The sequence below is a fragment of the Physeter macrocephalus genome, chromosome 19 (assembly GCF_002837175.3).
Source record: "Physeter macrocephalus isolate SW-GA chromosome 19, ASM283717v5, whole genome shotgun sequence".
NCBI classification, from domain to species: domain Eukaryota; kingdom Metazoa; phylum Chordata; class Mammalia; order Artiodactyla; family Physeteridae; genus Physeter; species Physeter macrocephalus.
This window is the reverse complement of record NC_041232.1, coordinates 8,426,386-8,446,449: the sequence shown is the minus strand read 5'-3', so window position 1 is coordinate 8,446,449 and position 20,064 is coordinate 8,426,386. Positions and strand designations below refer to the sequence as shown.

At 41.4% G+C, this 20,064-nt stretch overlaps 1 protein-coding gene across 6 annotated transcripts in view; it reads right to left on the bottom strand.

Moving 5' to 3' along the window:
* Positions 1 to 20,064, bottom strand: part of GIT2 (GIT ArfGAP 2) — a 48,931-nt gene that overhangs the window by 9,662 nt on the left and 19,205 nt on the right. Inside the window, exons 8-16 of one of the 6 annotated variants that reach the window (XM_024120477.3) lie at positions 19,671 to 19,716; positions 18,498 to 18,549; positions 15,149 to 15,221; positions 14,800 to 14,897; positions 13,523 to 13,634; positions 10,363 to 10,505; positions 8,155 to 8,304; positions 4,204 to 4,452; positions 2,492 to 2,581 (exon numbers count right to left, since the gene is read on the bottom strand). In XM_024120477.3, the coding sequence (XP_023976245.1) occupies positions 2,492 to 2,581; positions 4,204 to 4,452; positions 8,155 to 8,304; positions 10,363 to 10,505; positions 13,523 to 13,634; positions 14,800 to 14,897; positions 15,149 to 15,221; positions 18,498 to 18,549; positions 19,671 to 19,716 (1,013 nt within the window). Of the gene's footprint in view, positions 1 to 2,491; positions 2,582 to 4,203; positions 4,453 to 5,124; positions 5,785 to 8,154; positions 8,305 to 10,362; positions 10,506 to 13,522; positions 13,635 to 14,799; positions 14,898 to 15,148; positions 15,222 to 18,497; positions 18,550 to 19,670; positions 19,717 to 20,064 lie in introns of those variants that run through there. The other 5 variants (XM_024120479.3, XM_024120478.3, XM_024120482.3 and 2 more) reach the window with 5 other exon arrangements.

The following is a 20,064-nucleotide window of genomic DNA, read 5'->3' as shown; positions in this document are numbered from 1 at the left end:
GGCGGGCAGGCAGGCAGGCAGGCAGGCAGGCAGGCAGGCAGGCAGCCAGCCAGCCAGCCAGCCAGCCAGCCAGCCGGCCCTGAGATGGGGAAAGGCTCCTTATTCACACCACATGTTGCTTACTATCCCCGTGACCCCTCTCTGTCCTCTCCCAGGGAGAACACTCTTTCTCTGTCTGCTGAGGTCTTTCATGTTTCCCCCAAATGCTCTATTTGGTCCCAGCCACTTAATGTAAGACACCTGCACTGGGCTCCTAAAGTTCAACACAAGTTCGTACTGAAACCACTCAAATACATCTGGCAAATGACTGAAAATGTTGGCCTGCAGCTATAAAGAGAGTCTGTAAAGCTAAGTTCTGTAAAAACTACTACAACGTTTAAGATCCCTTTGTTTATATCTCCTACCAGCAAGCAGTTCTGCTTCACTTGCTGCTTTTGGTTTGGCTTTATGGATCAATCAGTGAGTTACTGGCTACTGGCTATCTACATGGAAGACCAAAGGCAGGCAGGGAACAGTGAAACCAGGCTCTTGCAGAGATAATCTCAAAAAACAAAACAAAACAAAAAACAAAAGACAAAACAAAAAAAATCTTCTTACCTTTCCCAGTGAACGTCTGAACAATAAATTACTTTTCCTTTAGTTTTCATATATACATACACACACAGAGATGAGTGTGTGTTTGTGTGTGTACATGCACATACACAGCATAAAATGGAATGTAAAAAATTTGCATTTAAATAATTATTCTGGGACATTTGTCCAGAGCTGCTCCGGTGGAAAAAGCTAGAAAACGGAATTAAACCCAGAAAAATCCCACCTTTTTATAATGGATCTTTTTGCCTTCCTTGATGTAAATTTGATAATTATAAATCAAATGCATTACCTCCACAATGATCAAAAGTACCAAGTTTCATTGAAACATTTTAAAAGAGTAATGACTCATATATCTAATAAAAGTACTCAGGAAATGTTTCTCAAATATAGAAAACGACGTACAACAATAACCACCCATGAAATCCATTACTTACATTAAATCCTTCATTGTTATCAACAAAAGCATATTTTAGGATTTCAAATTAGTCAGCATTAATTTTATGAAAATTATTGTAAACATGCAGAACTAAGGTCTACTAGTTAAAAGTGCTGCTCTCGCAAAGCTGTTAATAGAAAAGTTACCTTATAGCTGGTGCTGGTTCAGTTTATTTAATAGATTTGTAGTTTTCTCTGCATACAGACATGCCATAAAAACCTAAACTCACGAAGAAGCTGTCAGGAGCGATCAGGATCATCAGTTTAAATGACTGGTATAAAACACTGTCTCAGTAAGCAGTCCTTGCTATAATTCTCAAAACTACCAAAAAATTTTAAAAAACTTTCACAGTGGACAAAAAGAGGTTTATTTGACTCTTAGCAACAACATTTCAAATAAGATACTCATTTCTATTTAACTGCCCCTTACTTTAACTGAAATACTGTAATATAAACAGTGCAGTTCAATTTCAGAACTGCTCAGAAGATAGTAGCATATGTCAAGAGGGTTTATTTAATAGATTACCTCAAAAGTGCAGAAAAGAACCCCCAAAGGGCCTCTACGAGCCATAAGGCACTGGCAGTGGGCAAGATTCTCCATCGTTCCTGCCGACGTGGAGGGAACGGACAAAGGGCAGTGCAAATCCCCCTGTAAAGGTGGTCCCTCACCCACACCCACCCTCCCTCCTCTTACTTTAGCCACACTGCCCTTCCAGTAAAAAACAAAAGAGCCAGGACCTGAACGCAGGTCTGCAAAGCCTGTGCTCTGTCACGATTTCCCAGCTTGCTGCCATGTACTCTTCATGCATGAAACTGTTTTTTAAACTGACAGTGCCTTTGGGAGCAGGGAGGTCACCTAAGTCCCCAGGACCCTTTAACTGACTTTCCAAAAGGCTGGGTGTGGACAAGGTGCTTGATAAATACTTGCTGCCTGGCTACTCTAAAAGGAGCTTACCTGTATCGTGTGCTGTTACTGGGAATGTAAATTATACGTCGGCAAGCTGGACTTGACCAAAGAACAAAGTGAACAGCTTCGTACTAACAGGTGCCTACACCTCCAGTGCTGCCAAAGAGCACGAAGTCTCAGTGTTTCCGTTAGTCCAAATACACTAGTTCTCTGAACAAATTTGGACAGATTTGCCTTATTATAATATTTAACCAGCAGCCAGCTAATTTTCTGATTGTTTAAAAAGACAGAATGCTCAGAATCAGTGTTACAGGGTGAACTGCAGACTTTGTTAAATGTCACGTGAGACAGCAATGTGGAGTTCGAGGAGACGGAGGCTGCCTCCTGCAGACATGCATGCGTGTGTGTGAGTGCTGAGAGCTGAGACACCAGGGGGGAAGCGCTGCCTCATGCAGGACAGAGAGCCGTTAGCAGAGGGAGGGAGGGCTGGGAGAAGCACAGAGCGCCAGGAGCGCTGCCCCGCCTCCGGAGAGCAGAGCATTCAGTGTACTTAACCCTTCGGGCGCTCTCGTCCCTCGACCAGGAAAGTGTGGAGGGGAAGGAAGGCAGAGACGAAGAGGAGGTCACAAGCGCACTCCTCCCAATCTGGAAGGGGAAAAAGAAACACACTCGGGAAAACACAAAACAAACAAAAAACCCCACCTCTTACCCTGGCTTCGGCCCAGGTTTCCCAGAAAAGAATCCTAAAAAACAACTCACTACACACATGAGATCAGTGCTGAAACTTCCACACTAGCCAATGACAGATCCCCAGAGATGTTTAATCCCTTAGTGAAATACCTCTCGGAAATTATAAGGCTACTTTTCTATGAGGGAAAGACAATACCTAGCATAATTTGTCAAATTTGCCAATGTTTCTTTTTTTTTTTAATAGACAGCCTTAAACAAATATTTGTTTTTTAACCAGGACAGATGATATGAAATGAAAAACTATACAAATGATTTAAAGTTGGTATACGCTATCAAATCTGCTCCTTAGTACAGATATAGAACTTTTACAATAATAAGACGTTCTTACATTTTAAATGTTTCTAAAATAAAAAAGTACACTGTAAAAATTAACAAAGTGGCTTTTCCTAAATTTTGTTTTCAGTTATACAAAAATAAGATTCTTAACTTAGTTCAATGGCATTCCCATTACACCAAATGTATCAAATCAATTGCTTTAGAATGTTCAGCCCAAACAACTTAAAAAGTTGAAGTAGTAGACTCCCAATTACAATATAACAACACTGTAATTTTATCACATTAAAGCTTGACAAAATTAAACTAGGGCTTAATTTCCTAGACCATATCCTTTACTTTCTATTTACTCTGAGAATTTTTTTGGAAATTCCTATAAGAGTGGACTGAAGAATAACTCTGACATTCAAAAATATAAATATTACTCTGAGAAAACATCACATAGGTTCAAGATGCCTGCAACATTTTGTCAAAACATAGGTTTTTTAAAACAAATTAATCCCCAAGAAATATAATACTTGAAACCCTCACAACACAATAGTTATTCCACTGTAAAATAGGAGCATTAGTAGCCTGTTACAGAATATGATCTTTGGAATGTAACGCTTGTAAGGTCGATATAGAATTCTTACATCTCATTCTTATGAAGTGAAAAAGCAACACTTTCTCCACGCAGGGAGGAGGATGCAGCTAAGCAGGCACACTGACCACAGGTGCAGGGGCTGCGGAGGCCCAGAGGCTTCCAGACCTGGCCTGCATACCCAGGCCACAGCTGTCGCCACCCACTCCACCGGGAGGAGCAGAGGAGGCGCCTTGAATTCTCAGGGCTCCTGTGCGTAAGGGGGCACATGCCCGTCTACCTCGAAGAAGACGGTACTTACTTCCGCCAGTAACCTTTATAATTTGCTTTTGTTTTTGGAAATAGGGAAGGAAGCTTGTTACCAAAAAAGTTCCAATAGTGGCTGGCTGGGAAAGATATTATGGATACGGGGGAGAAAAAGGGGAGAGGGGCTGAGCAAGAGCCAGAATCCCCAGGGTCATTGGAAAACTTTTGGCCAGTGGCCCTGAGTGCTTGTGGGAACACCGCAAGCACCTGTCGACATGTTAATACAGCAAACACAAGGACGACTCTTGTAGCCCAATTTGGCAAAGCAGAGACTGGGGATCTGCAGGTTCAGAAGAGGGAAGGCAGGAGTCAGGCTGGACAGAGAGTGAAAAGCAGAAGCGCCAGTGGTGTTACTTACGTGCGCGGGGAAAGGCTGGAGTCTCGTCCTGCTCTCTTCGGGGTGGTTCACTTCTCCCATTGGGAGATAGGGTTTCTGACCTGATCCCGTCTCGTACATGGACATGGGCCTACTGCCCCGGGCAGATGGACGTCTCTTTAAAGAAGAGTGGTTGGAAGTGTCTGTGTACTCAGAATCAGTTTGCACCTGATATATATTGGTTGTGGCCTGTTTCCTGAGGTTCGAATTTTCACTCTGGAGTGTTTGAAGCTGAAAGACATGTTTGGCAGTGGGACTGTGTTTTTCTATAGCAAGCAGAAAAAGCAAACACCAAGTAAACGCATACAACTACCAGCTTTAACAATAAGAACAGTAACAGCTCGCTGGGTTGAAAGTCAAAGGCAACTACAAACCGAAACTCTTCCTTCTAGAATGAGTGAAACGCAATCAACTCACTTTGTCACTTAAGCAAATTAAATAGCTAATTTCTGAATGTGAAAAAGTTGCAGTTTGGGCTTTTTAAAAGCGAACTGTCTAACCACGTAAAAATTGGTCATGGTGGGCCTGGGAAATGTTTGCAGGCAAGCTGCACTCTGGATTATTCTAAGGCTGTTTCAAGCAAGAGCCTGAGATCATTAAGACATCACTTAGGTAACTTGCTTTTCAAATGAGCCCTGAGCAATTTGCAAATGCCAAAAATGTCAGCAGACACCATGGAAGCAGCACAAAGATAACTAGAGTTGCTTTGCAAAGCAAGAAAGACAGTGCAATTCAGCTTATGAAAAATCAGATGAGCTACTGCTTCCCAAAAAGCCAACAAGAAAAAATAAGATCAACAAGTTTTTATTACATAATACTCTTTAAAATTCCAAACAATTTAGCACTTTTTTAAAAAGAGAGGGAACCAGATCTTGGTTAAGTTTGCTATATTAACATATCACGACGAAAACCGGAAACCTATTGAACTATCAACATCTTCATCTGAACGCTCCACGTAGCGCGCGCTGCCCTCTGGTGATCGGTCATCTTTCAGCCAGGGCCGGAATACCTGGCCTCTCTCTCCTTTGGCTCTGCCGCCCCAAAAATGCGACCGTGGTGGTGTCAGCTTTAAACACTCTAATCTGCCTGGCACCACCCCGTTTTAGTCAGAGGCCGTCACTTGGAGACCCTGAACGCTCTTTCCATTCCTTACATGCAGGCTGCTTCATGGTGCTGGATGAATTAGAGTTAAGGGATCAGCAAGGAACCGAGTTACTCTTTAGCATCTGGCATTTTAAACACAATTAACTGAGTCCAGGCTGCACAACGTCCTTCCCCTCTGGTGCTCCTCCATCTTCCAGGACATTTTATAAGCTGCGTGTGGTGTGAGTTCAGCTGTCTACTCTTTGACAGAGATTGTAAAATGTGACCAAATTCCCCACCAGGGCCAAGGCTTAAGTCCACAAGCAACTGTGTTTGCACCAGGAGATCATTACTTTTTCAATAGCAAGCCCATTCAGTGTTAGGAGTTACTTTCAATTTCTATTTTAGAAAGCACCGATCTGTGAAAAATACACCAATAGTGGCTGCTCCTCTTCATTAATTAGCATCTTTTCCAAGCAACTGTTAAATGTGAAAGATCAGACACAAATCATGCTACTTTGTCAACTATATATATTAAAAAACTTTACCTAACTTTGAAATAAAATCAATGCATCTTCGCTAAATAAACAAATGCCACATAGTTTATATTAGTAGTGCCAAACTTTTGTGAAAGTCTGATTTACTGTCTTTGCAACAGAAATACTCTCATTCTCAGTTTTCTCAAAGCGTGATCCCTAAGAAAGGACAGATTGCTTCTACACCAGAAAGGCTTTCAGGGCATAACTTTTATCTGCAACTCCCTTTCTAAAGAAAGAACAGCTGCAAAGTGACAAGCAGCTACTGAAAATTCCTACATTCCAGGAAACAGACAGGCATAAAGTGCCTGTCAAAACTACTTATTAGGGAACCCATATTCTACAATGAAATGGTCAAGGTCCAACCAGTGAGGGGCATAACTGACACGTGGTCCTCAGTGTAGGACTGGGGGATCTGGTCACATGCTTGTGTGTCTATATGAAAACCTCTTATTAGAGTATTTTAGACAAGGTCTTGAAATCTTAAACTTTATCTTCACACTTTTCACTCTAAAACATCCAGCCTGGATTTTGCTTGAATGTGCTTTGATGACCACTAGTTCCTGGTCTCAATTTTTTAAAATTTTAGTACTCTGTACTTAGCGAGATGTCCTCAGATAAATCTGAACGGTGCTTATCTTAATAAGAACCAGACTACACTTTTTTTGTCTGGAAGGAGTATAACAGGACATGAAAAGTTATAGATAATAGGTTCAGAAATCAAAAGCATTTCTAAGAATTGAGGAGATAATCCATGAACAATGGCAAATAATTCCACTCTGCATTTCTTAAAGAAGCTTGAGACATTTGCTTTCAGAGATTCGAGGTTATCTTTGGTGATTTCTACAAATACTAAAAGGAGAATGATAAGAATAAAAATGGTCATGCTTAGCAGACTGATTTGCAGTGGCAAAGTCAGCATGCTTCAGAAAAAGTCACCTCAAAAAAATGCATTAGTTCAATTAATGAGACAAACTGTAATTCATTAAACAAAAGATATTTCAGAAAAGACAGAAAAAGTGCAAGCCCTGTATGCTACGGCAAAAGGGCACTCTGTCTGTCTTGTTCATGGCTGCACAGCAGCCGGTGACAGGGCCAGGGTGGCACAGAACAAGTGTCTGATTAAAATCTGATTGATCTTCAAGCATTCTTGCCCCCTTCTATTATAGGTATTGGGGCCATCTATCTCAAAACGTCTCCAAAAATGATCTAGAACTCAAAAGAATCCTGGACCAAGCCGCAGGCAAGGGTGCACTGCAGTGTTCTTCCCTGATGAGCAGAGGGGCACGGGACTCTTCTCAGATCTTCAGCCTTCCTTTCGGAAGCACCACTGAAAAGGGCCCAGCCACAAATGAGGTGCACCATGTCCTCTGTTCTTGATAATGATTCTGAAGCATCACTCTTCAAATGATAGTAGGAAGACACAGATATATACTTTGTTTTGTTTCTGTTTAAGGAAGTGTACAGAATCTTATCTTGTAGAGCACTGAATGATGGGAGCAGTACCCACAGTCTCGGGCAGAATTTAGAATCTTTCCACTTCTTTTTCTTAGCGTTCCTATAAAGAGTTATGTACGTAATCCCCTCTGAAGCATATCCCTTGCTACTATTAGCCATACTTTTTTTACAGATAGAGATTAATATATTTATATATTTCTAACTCTCTCAAAAGGCGGCAAACAAGGAAATGCCGAGCAAATGGGATTCTCACCAGCGTACAGTTCTCGCTGGTGCAAACGCAATGTTTTCTTACATTTATTGAGAACCTAGTCTGTGGCTCTGAGGACATCATAAGTTACTGGTAATTACTGATGAAAAAAAAGCGGGGCTGTGGGACTGGGCTGCCAGGGCAGGGGTGGGTAATATCTTAGACTAGAGTGAACAGGGACAGTACCCCTTGGTGGCATGGGGTTTGGAATGCGGATAAACACATACACCTGTCCTGGGCTTTCGTCTGCCCTATCTTCGTGGCGTGAGTATTCTTTAGAACAAGCAATAAATAGGAAGAATCACATCCATGGAGTGGGGTCTAGCTTCCCAGGAAGCACAGGATAGTGCAAGGGTTTCTACAACTGACACAAACACTTAATAGGCTGTAATGTTTTCCTACCTGGGAAACTTACACTGGATTTATTTCTAATCAAAGCTACTTCATTTAAAATATCCAAAATACATACTGCTTCCAAAAAGACAGCTTGGCCCAAAGATTTTTAGATCTGTGTTTCTTCCCTCTGACCACAGGCATCATGCCTGGGATTCTTCCTTATACTATGGGGTTAAAGAGCAACCATCCTGGCATTTATTGACATGTTACCTTTTTCTGCATAATTCTCAGCTCGTCACTCAAGTTGTTATTCACCTTCATTAGCTGTTGTATCTTGGCCTCAGAAGCCACTAGAGCGTTTTTGACCTCCATAAATTCCTGCACAGTGACTGGTCCATCTGATAAATCTGAATCTAGGCTCTAAAAATAAATTGGGGAAAATGTTCACAATCTGAGACGATGTTAACATTCAAGACTAACTGCTAAAGAATTTCAAATTCTGACCATGCCAGCTGGATCGCAAAGTTAATCAAACCAAATCAAGGCTTCTAAGCGTAATGCAAAAATAAAACATAAAGGTAGGGCTACTAAAGTATCTGAAAAATTTTAAAGTCAATATTTTCTAATAGATCAGACAGCGGGGCTACAAATCTATTCTGACAATGACTATGCACATCTGTCTAGTCTGCCTTTCTCCTGCTCATTCATTTTTCTTTTTTTATTCATTATTTCATTAATTCACTCATTCCAACTTTTCTGATGCTTTTTTACTAAGCATCAGGCAGTGTTCTAGGGGCTTGGGATACATAAGAAAAGAAAATAGACAAAGATTCCTGCTTCCATGGTGTTTACATCCCAACAGAGTGAGAGAGGGAAAAAATAAAAATAAATAACTATATAGTACGGTGAAAGGTGATAAGTGCTACGGAAAATGAATAGAATGGATCAGAGTGAGGGGCTGGGGAGCTGAAGTTGGGGTGAAGGTGGGTGCATTTTAACCTGACAGGTGGGTAGGTGGGACATGAGCAACAGCCTGCAGGAGGGGAGGTCATTAGTCAGATGGCTCTCTGGAGGAAGGGTGTTACAGCCAGCGGCAGGGCTCAGCTGGAGGGAATGCGTGTGCAAGGCGGAGAGGAGGGGGAGGCCAGCCAGTCTAGGGACCCTGTCATGTAGGGTCCTGTCATGACCCGGCTTTCACTCGAGTGAACCCAGCGCTTCTGTGGAGACCGGGCAGAGATGTTTCAGATGGAACAGGTGACTCCTGCTATCCCCTCCACATCCCCTGCATCTGCCAGTGGCACCACTGATTCTCACAGCTGTGTAAGCTGGAAAACTCTGGACACAACTCTGGTAAGTCTACCTTCCCACTTCAAACATCCAACTTATCGCCAAGCCCTGCCTTTTTTATCTTCCTCCTGTTCTTCCATTCTCAGATGTTTGCTGGGCTCCTCTGTGGGCCAGGTCTGGGAGACTCAGCAGTGGGTGGACCAGCCAGGCCCCTGCTGCCCTGTCCTCGGGCTCACACTTTGCTACAGTAACTGTTCTTCCATCCAGACCCACCCAGCCAAGGCCCTGAGGTGAACCTGTGTCACCTCTTGTTTGGACCTCGTCAGCACCTCCTACTTGGGTTCCCTTCCTCCACTCCCTGGTCCACCGGAACAGTCCTCCCAAAACAGAGGACCCAACATGGCTGACATTGCCCTCCTGCCCTGCCTAAAAGCTTCCTGGGCTCTGCACTGTTGGCCAAGGTCCAGGCTCTTTGGTCTGGCGTCACGTTCCTGCATATGGTGTGACCCCTGCCCTCTGCTGCAGCTCTGACTCCCACTCCTTTCAGGCTGACTCTCCACGTGACCAGATTCCCCCCCTCCACACACACACCGCTGTCTCACTTCCTCTCTGTGTAGCCCACCCTCCCCAGCGTCTCCACACGCCCACATCCCAGGCATTCTTTTTTTCTTCCCCCCGGCATTCTTCAAGGCACACGTTAAAGCCTCCCCTGATACTCCTCCTCAGTGACAAGTTGTGTCTCCGTTGACCGCCCCACCCCCGCTTGTGTCTGTGTTTATGACCCTTGTACTGCAGTTCTCTCTCCTCCTGGGCAGTGACAGCCTCGTAGAGGAAAGGGACTAGGCCTCACTCAGGAGAATACTATCCAGGGAAGTCTGGATAACTATCCAACAAAAGTAAACATTTGTTGAAAGAATAAAACCCACCAGTTCTTCCTCACAGGTTTTATAAAGTCAAAACTGCAGGAGGGCTGTGAGTCAACAACTGACTCAGGGACAACAGACCCCCTATTTTAAAACTATTTACCTCATTGACCTTTGCTTGGCCCAAGCTCGTAGAAAACCCGACTCTACTTCCAGAGCACTTTTCACAAGCCTAGCCCTCAAGTGATTTACAAAGCAGGCAAATTTTCAGGGGGAAAGATCTGAAAAGAAAACACAGTCTCTTTCTGTGTGCAGTGTGCCACCTCACCTTCTGCCTGTGTGCCTTGCTCGCAGTGGCTTCCAGATCCGTGTCTTCATCTGATGCCACACTGTCATAGTCCGGCTGGTCATTGTCCTGACTCTCACCACTGTGCTGGTTACTGATTGTTTTCAGTATGAGCTCCACATTGTCTATCAATAGAAGCAAAAAACTTTACTTCAGGCTTGCAAAAAACTTTTTTTCCTAAAAAACTAGCCATTTAAAAGACTGGAAGAAAATGACAGAAATAGCAAGGTTATATTCACACCAAAAAGGGATAACAGAGCAAGTTATCAACTGGACAGAGAGTCTACTAGAAAGTGCAGAGACAGATTTAAGCATCCCTCTGAGAGACCTGCCAAATGTGGGCAAATTAATTAGATGGTTTAGGAAAAAGCTGCTCAGATAAGGGGACAGGTTCCCAAATTTGTAATCATTCAAGGAAACAGGGTGTAGCTCGAAATCATGAAAATAAAGCTGTAACTAATATAAGATTAACCGCAATTCAGTTATAATTGTACCTTGTTTACAAGGTAATGTCAAGTCAAAACAGAAAGGAAATTGTTAAAGTGGAGCCTAGAAACTAGGTGATCAAAGAGTAGGCACATCGGCCTTTCGTTAGCTGAATGCCAGTGAGAGAGAGAGAAAGAGGAGAATGACCCATTGGACACACATGTGCACACCAGGAAGGTATGGTCTATAGGGAAGCAGGGACGACTCCATTGGCTCCAACACATTTTGAATGAAAGATTTCACAAATTATCCAACTCTCTCCACTTTCCTTCAGGCAACTCAAGCAAACCTCTAATTTCCAATATCGTTTCTGGATATTTTGATGGATAATATCTTGGTGATAAATTATGTTTACTTAAAAGGAATTTTAATTTTTAAAATTAATATTTAAAATACACATGCCGGGGCTTCCGTGGTGGCGCAGTGGTTAAGAATCCGCCTGCCAATGCAGGGGACACAGGTTCGAGCCCTGGTCTGGGAAGATCCCACAAGCCTCAGAGCAACTAAGCCCATGCGCCACAACTACTGAGCCTGTGCTCTAGATCCCGCGAGCCACAACTACCGAAGCCCACGTGCCACAACTACACCACAACCGCGCGCCTAGAGCCCGTGCTCCACAACAAGAGAAGCCACCGCAATGAGAAGCCGTGCACCGCAACAAAGAGCAGACCCCGCTCGCTGCAACCATAGAAAGACTGTGCGCAGCAACGAAGACCAGCACAGCCAAAAATAAATAAATTAAATAAATAAATTAAAAAAAATATATATATATATGTGCCATCAGATTATAGAAGTGATAAAGATTCAATATAGAAAAATTGAAACTAATGATAGAGTAATCATTCACAGCTATTGATACATGTTCTTCTATTTCCTTCCAGTCTTTTTCCTAAGCATATACACATACATACAGTCAATTTCATTATTTGTAGCAGTTACTGTCTATAAAGCTGCTGTGAAGAACAAATTAGCAAATATTAAACCATTGTTCTGACTGGAAACACAGGGTTAGGTTCCTGCAAACCTCTGATCACATTTTTGTCAACTGATAAATATATAACCTCGTTTTACATGCGATTCTGTTTAAAGACATCTTTAATATATGTTGTTGATCCATTAACATTGAACTCATGGCCAACAGCACTATAACTCACACCTGAACGAAGCTAGTCTAACACATGTATTTTCTCCACGAGGCACAACACGACCTTCTTGAGTTTAGGAATCCTACACAGCTCTTCAGCACTCTACTTGGGGACCACTTCAAATAGTGAAATCACCAACAAAAAGCATAAAAATGTGCAAACTGTGGCACTAAATAAATCTCAAAAAGGACACCTGTTTACAGTATAAGAGTTGAAATAAGGCAGAGCATGGCCTTGTTCAATCTCAGCTGGGAACGTGCATTTTGGGTGACTCAAATTTTTCAGCATGTTGCATACATCCACAAACTACCATCAACGTGCTGTCAGTATGATTTTGAGGTAACAAATTTTAATGAATAGGTGAATTGGCAAATATGAGATCCGTGAGTAATGGGGATTAGTGGTATATTTATATTTACATGTGATATATTCACTTGTACATATGTATATATATAAATGTTTTCCTTACAAAATTTGGATTATACTAAAGCTTTTTTAAAAAATTAATTTATTACTTTATATTATGTCATTACATAGTCTCTGAAAAAAAGTGTGCACTATTCAAATATGTAACTAATAATTGCTCTATTATTGCTTATTTGTTTCTAATGTTTCCAGTGCTATATATAACATACACGTAACATCTCTATTTCCTCTCAATTAATACCTAGAAATGGAACCACCAAATCAAAGAATCTGTACATTTTGAGACTTTCAAGGATGCTTATCACTGCACCTTCACCAAAATTTAATAAAGTTTCTTGGAACTTGTTTATGTCTGGTTGGATAAGTAAATCAAGAAGAACAAACTGCTATCAGTTAACGATTACTATCTCTAGGGAATGTGATGCTGACTGAAAACGGAATCTTTATGGTATGTATTTTTCCTGTTTACATGTTTTTCAATTTAAAAATGTATTATTTCTACAATTAGAAAAAAACAACAAAGATACAGCATCAGGGCTGGGGAGGAAGTATGTTCCCAAGCATGGAGACAGGACCCTGAGCTACTGAACAAGACTCAAAGGGCACTTCGGAAATAGGTGCTTGGTGCTCTCTTCACAATTTTAAACCCCAAAAATTCTTGCTGTAGACATCTAAAGTTTATAGCGACAAATTCTAATTATGGAGAACTCAGTCTTGTAGGTAAACAACAGCAGGTGAGCTGGAATTTCAATCAAGAGGGTTTAGTTTCTTATGTCCTTTAACAAGATCTAAGTCAGACTTTTGAGTTAATTTCAGAATGCAATTTTTTAGGGAAGACCGGTGACCCAAGAGGTAAAAAATCATATATAAGATAAATCTGAATCACAGTTAATAACGCTGAAATATTTATAATTCACCAGGACTCAAAGAGAGAAACTTGTTGTCACAACATAGCACCAATAAAACTTACAGGGCTTTAACTAAGCTGTGGTGTCAATGACTGCTTTAATTATTTTTATAACTTTAACACTTGCGTGAAGTTTTAAGGCCAAAGAAGCAAACATTTAGAGGTCTGAAACAGTTACCTTTTGAACTAGAGAGAGGACTGCCTTGTTGTCTCCTCTTGGCGTCACTGAGAATGTCGATAACCAGAGTGGCAAACTCATGGGCGTTAAACCGAGCTAGTTTCTGTCTGCCCTGAGGGTGAGAAAATAATTGGAAATATTCCCAGATGTAAAAATACACACATAGTCACATAAAACTAGTCAGACTACTGTTAGACTTCGGCAAAGACCTTCCGGCATGCTCAAAGTATCATCAATCACAGGCATAACTGAATCAAATTTAACATTTTCCTTGTGAAGAGTTTAAAACCATTTACATAATAGAACAATATAACATTTAAGTTCTCACAATGCGTATCTATTTTTGTGAACCGAAACAAAATGGTTCTCTTAATGCTTTCTTTCTAATATCAATTCAGTTTTGAAGTAGGCCTACTAATCAAAAATTAATTTGAAGGGACAAATTTTAAAATTTCAACATAAAGTTATAGTCTAGATGCTGGGACTCTATCATTATATATAACCAATAATCAATAAAAATGAAGAGAGCTTCATAATTTACTCAGCTTCACTGCTCTTGATGGATGGTTAGGCTTTTTTCAGTGCTCTATTATTACATACAGTGCTTCGATGAAAATGTGCATAAAGCTTTGTATTTTTATTTTATTAGAACATATTCCTAAATGAGGAATTCCTGTGTGGAAGGATGCAGTTAATTTTGAGGCCCCTGAAACCGGTTAACAGATTGCTTTTCTGAGGTCTGCAGCAATTTAAACTCTTACCTGTTGCATGAGAAAGCCCATCTTGCCACATCCTTACCAGTCTGGAGTAGCCTTTATTATGTATTGATACTTTATTAAGTTGATCGATAAAACTTTCATTAATGCCTTCAGGTTGCTTTCTTTGATTACTAATGAGATTAAACATTTCTTCACATTTGAAAGCCATTTATTATTTCTTTCTTTTTTTTTTTGCCCTTGCACTTGTGGGATCTTAGTTCCCCAACCAGGGATTGAACCCGTGCCATCAGCAGTGAAAGTGTGGAGTCCTAACCACTGGACCGTGAGGGAATTCCAGCCATGTGTATTTCTTTTGTGAATTGTTTTATATTCTTTCCCAGTCATCTATTAACTTCTATTGCTTTTCTTATCAACTTGTGAGGGTGTGTGTGTGTAAAGGATATCAACATTTTAATCAATCAAAAAATCTTACATACCTGTCCTGGGAAAGTAAAATACCATGATATCAGCCATTCCCCAAATAGCACTACTAGTGAGTTTTTGGACTCGGCCACTTGCCTGGTTCCGTGTTGATGAGTACTCGGGATTGACCGGAAGGAAGGGGACGACGGTTGTCTCGGTCACCAAGGTGCTGTGATTTTGCGTGGCAAGCCAGACTAGCCAGAGGAAAGAGCCAGAGACAGAATCTCATCACCACGGGTGCCACTGCTCCTCTAAGAGCCGCGGCTCTCGCATTACTAGGTAGACTAGGGGCAGCACACTCCGAAGCCAGCATACACAAGAGTCAATGTTGACACACGTGTTACCAGGACAGTAGAAATTGGGCAAGTAAAAACACTGAGGCTGGCAGCTTCTTGCTGCCTACTGATAACAGAAGCTTAGGAGATAAAGCCACATGTTAAGTCACCTGCATCAGTCTCTCGCCTGTCAACTTCATCGTACACATCCATGGCAAGTTCTTCAAACAAATGATTACTTAGCTGAAAGTAAAAAAATATCAGGAACACAAGGGACAAGGATTAACACTAGGAGAATGAGTGGGGACTGCGACTTATTCACCCTTCTACCTCCAACGTCTTATCCAAAGCCAGTGCTTACTTAGTAAATGCCCACCATTATTAAACAGACAGTAACATTTCCAAAATAGTACAGATCCTCTAGAAATACCTGCCACCCACAGCAGCCTCCCTCCTGATATGCAGATAGGGCTGTGCCATAAGGGAAGCAAGAGGCATCTAAAGTGCGTATCTCAAAGGCAGGGTCCAGTTCTCCGCTCTTCGTGTGACATCACCTTTTTAAAGTCTCCTCTGCTCTTTTGAGAATGTTTGCCAGTACCCGCTCTGCCTCCAGTATATGGGATCTGAAACCCGTGGTAGGATAAAGAAGCCAAAACACACTATTTCGAGAGGATAAAATGTGCCACTGAAGGAAAATACCACCCAGACCTCAGTTAAGTCTCTCTGCTGTCTTCCTCAGTAGGGGTCCCCCAAACCCCCAAAAAACTACCTGACCGTCCCCAACCAAGGACAGCCCATCTAATTAGTACACTGTGCAGTGTCCCAACAAAACAATCCCCACAGACTGGGGTGCCCTCTTGGCAGCAACCGGGTCTTCCTCAACCCAGAGGAGGCTAAGCCCCTACCAGGCTGGCTCCAGCTCTTTCTGCACTTTTTGCCTCATGAAACCCTGCCGCTCGGTGGCTGTTACTTCTGAGTTGACTGCTTCCCCATTCTGTGAGGGAAGATGCTGAATTTGTTCCATTCTCTACTGTTCCCTACATCCCCGCACAGTACCCGGCACCAAGATGGGACCCAGTAAATGTCCACTGACACACTGACCAGAAGGTACTTCATGCAGAATTTAAAGCTGGCTGCACACACCTCATTAAACTCGTTAAAATGGGTACAATACATTGTTAGGTGACAAAAGCAGGATATAAAATTCTATAATTATGCTTCAGTTAAAAAAAAAAGGCATCTGAAACAAGAATTAGAAAAAATATACCAAAATATTGAGCGTGAACCCATTAAGAATATAGTAAACGAGGATGATTCCCCTTCTCTATTTTCCAAATTTTTATCTAGTGTGGTTACATTACATTTATATTTAAAAATAAACTCTGAGAGCCTTTTGCTGGATAAGGTGATGAAGGATTAGGAAACTGAACTTGTACCATAAACACCCAATCTGTTTCCTCTAAGGGGCTACAAGCTAATGTTATTATTACTAACAATAACTACAGCAGCAACACTGTTGCAGGCTTACATCCCAGGCGCCTTGCTAATACCATCATCACTGTAAATACAACACCTCTCTGAAGACAGGAACTACTATTATACCACTTTACAGAGAAGGATACCAAGGCACAGAAGTTAGCTTACCTAAAGTCACAAAGCCAAGAAGTGATGGACCTGGGATGCAAGTTTCTCTTAAAATGTTAATATTTACTAATTCAAGGAATACGTTAGTGGTCTTATATTTCTCCCAGCTTTTCACTAGGGAGGGGGGAAGGAAAGAGGGAGGGAGGGAGGGAGAGAGGGAGATATTGTAGGATAAACACTGAATTGGCACTGATAGGAGGTGGAGACCACAGGGTGGGGGCAGCTCACACTCACTGGGCAGCTCTGACTTGCTGCCTCTGCTGGATCACTACCTCCCTTTCTAGGAGAGGACAATGAGGTACAGAGAGGTGAAGGAGCTCGTCAGAGCCGAGATCCACACCTGACCAGTCTGACCCAGAGCCCAAGTTCTTGAGAGCTATACTCAACTTTGTCCCATATGTTTATCTAGTGCCTGCCACACGCTAGAGATATTACAGACAGAACCCCAGCTTTCAGCCTAGCAAATGTAGAATAGGATAGTCAAGGGGAGCTTGCATTTTATCCATGTTTGAATTATTTAAAATAAAAATTGGCTTACATACTGTTAAGTAACTACAAGGAAATCACAGACTATTCAGTGCTGACTCCAAAGCTTATCATCCTAATCATCTTACTATATGACCTCCTTAATTTCAGAAAGGCAATAAAAACACATACACACAAAACTGCAGATAGAGAACACAGAGACACCAAATTGCATAAAATACATTTATTTCATATTACAGTTAAATGCTAGTAATGAGAAATTCATTTTCTGTAATATTTAGTAGTTAATATTATATGAAATTCTAGTAAAGAGTCTTCTGTGAAAAGGGGAATGAAGAATAAGACATAAATTAGGGGAGTTGCAAGTTCAGAGTTAGGCTTTTGGAAAACTCCTACCTACACTGTGAAGGGGGTCAGATTTCAGCTACTTGAATGATGAAAGGGAGGGTAGCTGGGAAAGCACAGCAGGCAAAAGAGGATTCCTGAAAGAGGACTTGAAGGTGGCCTCCGAGGGTGCTAACCCTTAAAGAAATATTTAAACGCACGCACCCACCCACACCCACAGTGGGAACCAGATGGGAAGCAGGGCAAGAACCGAAGGGTGAGAGTGGGATGACGCCCCTAAAGGCTACGAAAAGAAGTTAGGAATCTTGGTTCTGATCTTGAGAGCAATGAGAACAGCGGAGGCGGGTAATCAGGTGGTTAGAACGGCTGGGGAAGCACCGGGCGAGGCTTCATTTGTGGGGACTAAACAGAGAGAAATTGTTCCCAGAGGAGTAGATTTCTCGGGGTTCTGACTAAGGCTGAAATGGGCAGGCTAAAGAGAAACACGGAGACTAAAGTGAGCTTGTGACCTGGGCAAACTCTGAGCACATAGCTGAGGCAGAACCAGCAGTTAAAAGCCTACATTTACACAACTCTGATGAATGGCGTGGGACACGCACAACAGTGAGCGGTGGCTGGATCCCAAATAGCAGCGAGTCAATCTGCAGTACTCACCATTCCAGCTTCAGCTCTTATCATTCTCTAGCATCCTATGAGGCTACAGGAAGTAATCCCAAGAAGTGTGTCCCACTTATTCATGTACAGTGAGAGAAACTAGGGAACTCTTACGGGGAGAAACAACTTCCTAATGTCAAAGGCACAGTCTTCGCTTTTAAAATGACAGAGAAAAATGCCATTATTTGAAGCCAAGCCAATAAATTGGATATACTAAACTTACTAGTACTTTCATTCTTCTTTGCTACATACTCGATGGTCTGCTTCTGATTTAACAACTGAGAGCATGAAACAAAGTCATTTGATGTACTAGGTAATGGGCTAAGAACAGGTATTAGCAGGACACATGGTTTTCCATACTGGAGTTCACTAGGAAAGAGAGATACTCACAGACTGAAGTCTCTTCTTAGCAGCTTTTGCCAATTCAGACAAATCCAGGCTGCTAAGAAAGTATACAAAACTAATAAGCAAATAAATAAAACCATTTTCATGAGCTCTGTAGAAGATTAAGACAGCCAAGGGATTAAGATATTAATTACAGTTCATGGACAAGGTCAGAGGCCAAAATTCTACAGCCCAATCGTCAGTGAGGAAACTGAACAGAACTTAGTGAAAGTATCTCCTAGAAATACCATAATCATGCGAAGTGGTAAACAGAAAAATAATCACCTACTAACCAAAAGGCAAAATTATTGCCAGGTTAGTCCCCAGGCCCTTTATGTGAGAAGTCATAATTTTTAAAGTATTAAAAAAAGCATGCAGAGGAAAATACAAAAAGGGCAGAATGTTAAAAAACAGAATGGCAAGATTACATATGGAATAGCAATTAACCATTTCATAAACTCTTGACAGTATTTATGCAAAGTTTATTGGCTAAGTAAGGGTTTAAAGTTCATTTCTGCAGCCGTGAACTCATCTGACCTTATAGACAAGGGGCAACAGATTATAACCCACTTTTTGTTCGGCCTATGAGCTAAGCATAGTTTTTACATTTTTAAGTGGTTCGAAAAAAAAAACCCAACAAATGATACTTCATAATATGTGAAAATTATATGAAATTCAAATTTTAGTATCCAGAAATAAAATTTTATTGTAACAGACATGCCCTTCATTTACATAGTGTCCATGGATGCTTTCATTTACAGCTGGTAGAGTGGAGTAGTTGTGGCAGAGGCTGTATGGCCCCAAAAGCCTAAAATATTTACTATCTAGCCCTTAACAACAACAAAATTTGCTGATCCCTGTCATAGACAAAGGCTACACTCTCTTATAACACAGAAATATTCTGCGATATATCCAGAGACACAATATTCTGTCACAACTAGCTAAAATTGTGACAGTATCTCTAACTCCAATTTTATTAGCAAATTTCTTACTTGTGCTTTTTCAAACTTAAGTTTTATATGGTGGTTTACTTACAGCCATCTTATTTCCAAATTGCATAGCCATAAAAGAGAAAAATGTATGGGCTTTGTTAAACACAAAATATAATACACTTAAACACTATACAACCAAGGAAATACTAGTGACAGATAATATTGATTGGTATTTCAATGGCCTTACCTGTCTGCCATTTGAGGTATTATAAAGTGCTGTCCATTTTTGTGATCTGAAACAGAAACCAAGTCAAAGTTTTGTTCATGTAAATACTGATAAGATCCGTAAAGGAATACCATCATTATTTTCTCAATTTACGTTTTGCAATTAGTACCTTCCCATAATTACGAACTATGTAGGAGAAACGAAAGTTGCCAGATTGACTACAACTTCCCAAAATCTGGCCAGTAGCAAGGATCATTTCCTCATTTTCTTCTGGTACAAAGGTCCCAACGTCATTAAGTGGAAAGCCTACGCTCACCCTAATCCTTACGCTGTTTGTCCCCAGTATAAATAATGATCTTCAGCCATGGAAAGGACATTTAGGGAGCTGAAGTAGCTTGGAGCAGGCTTCCATCTG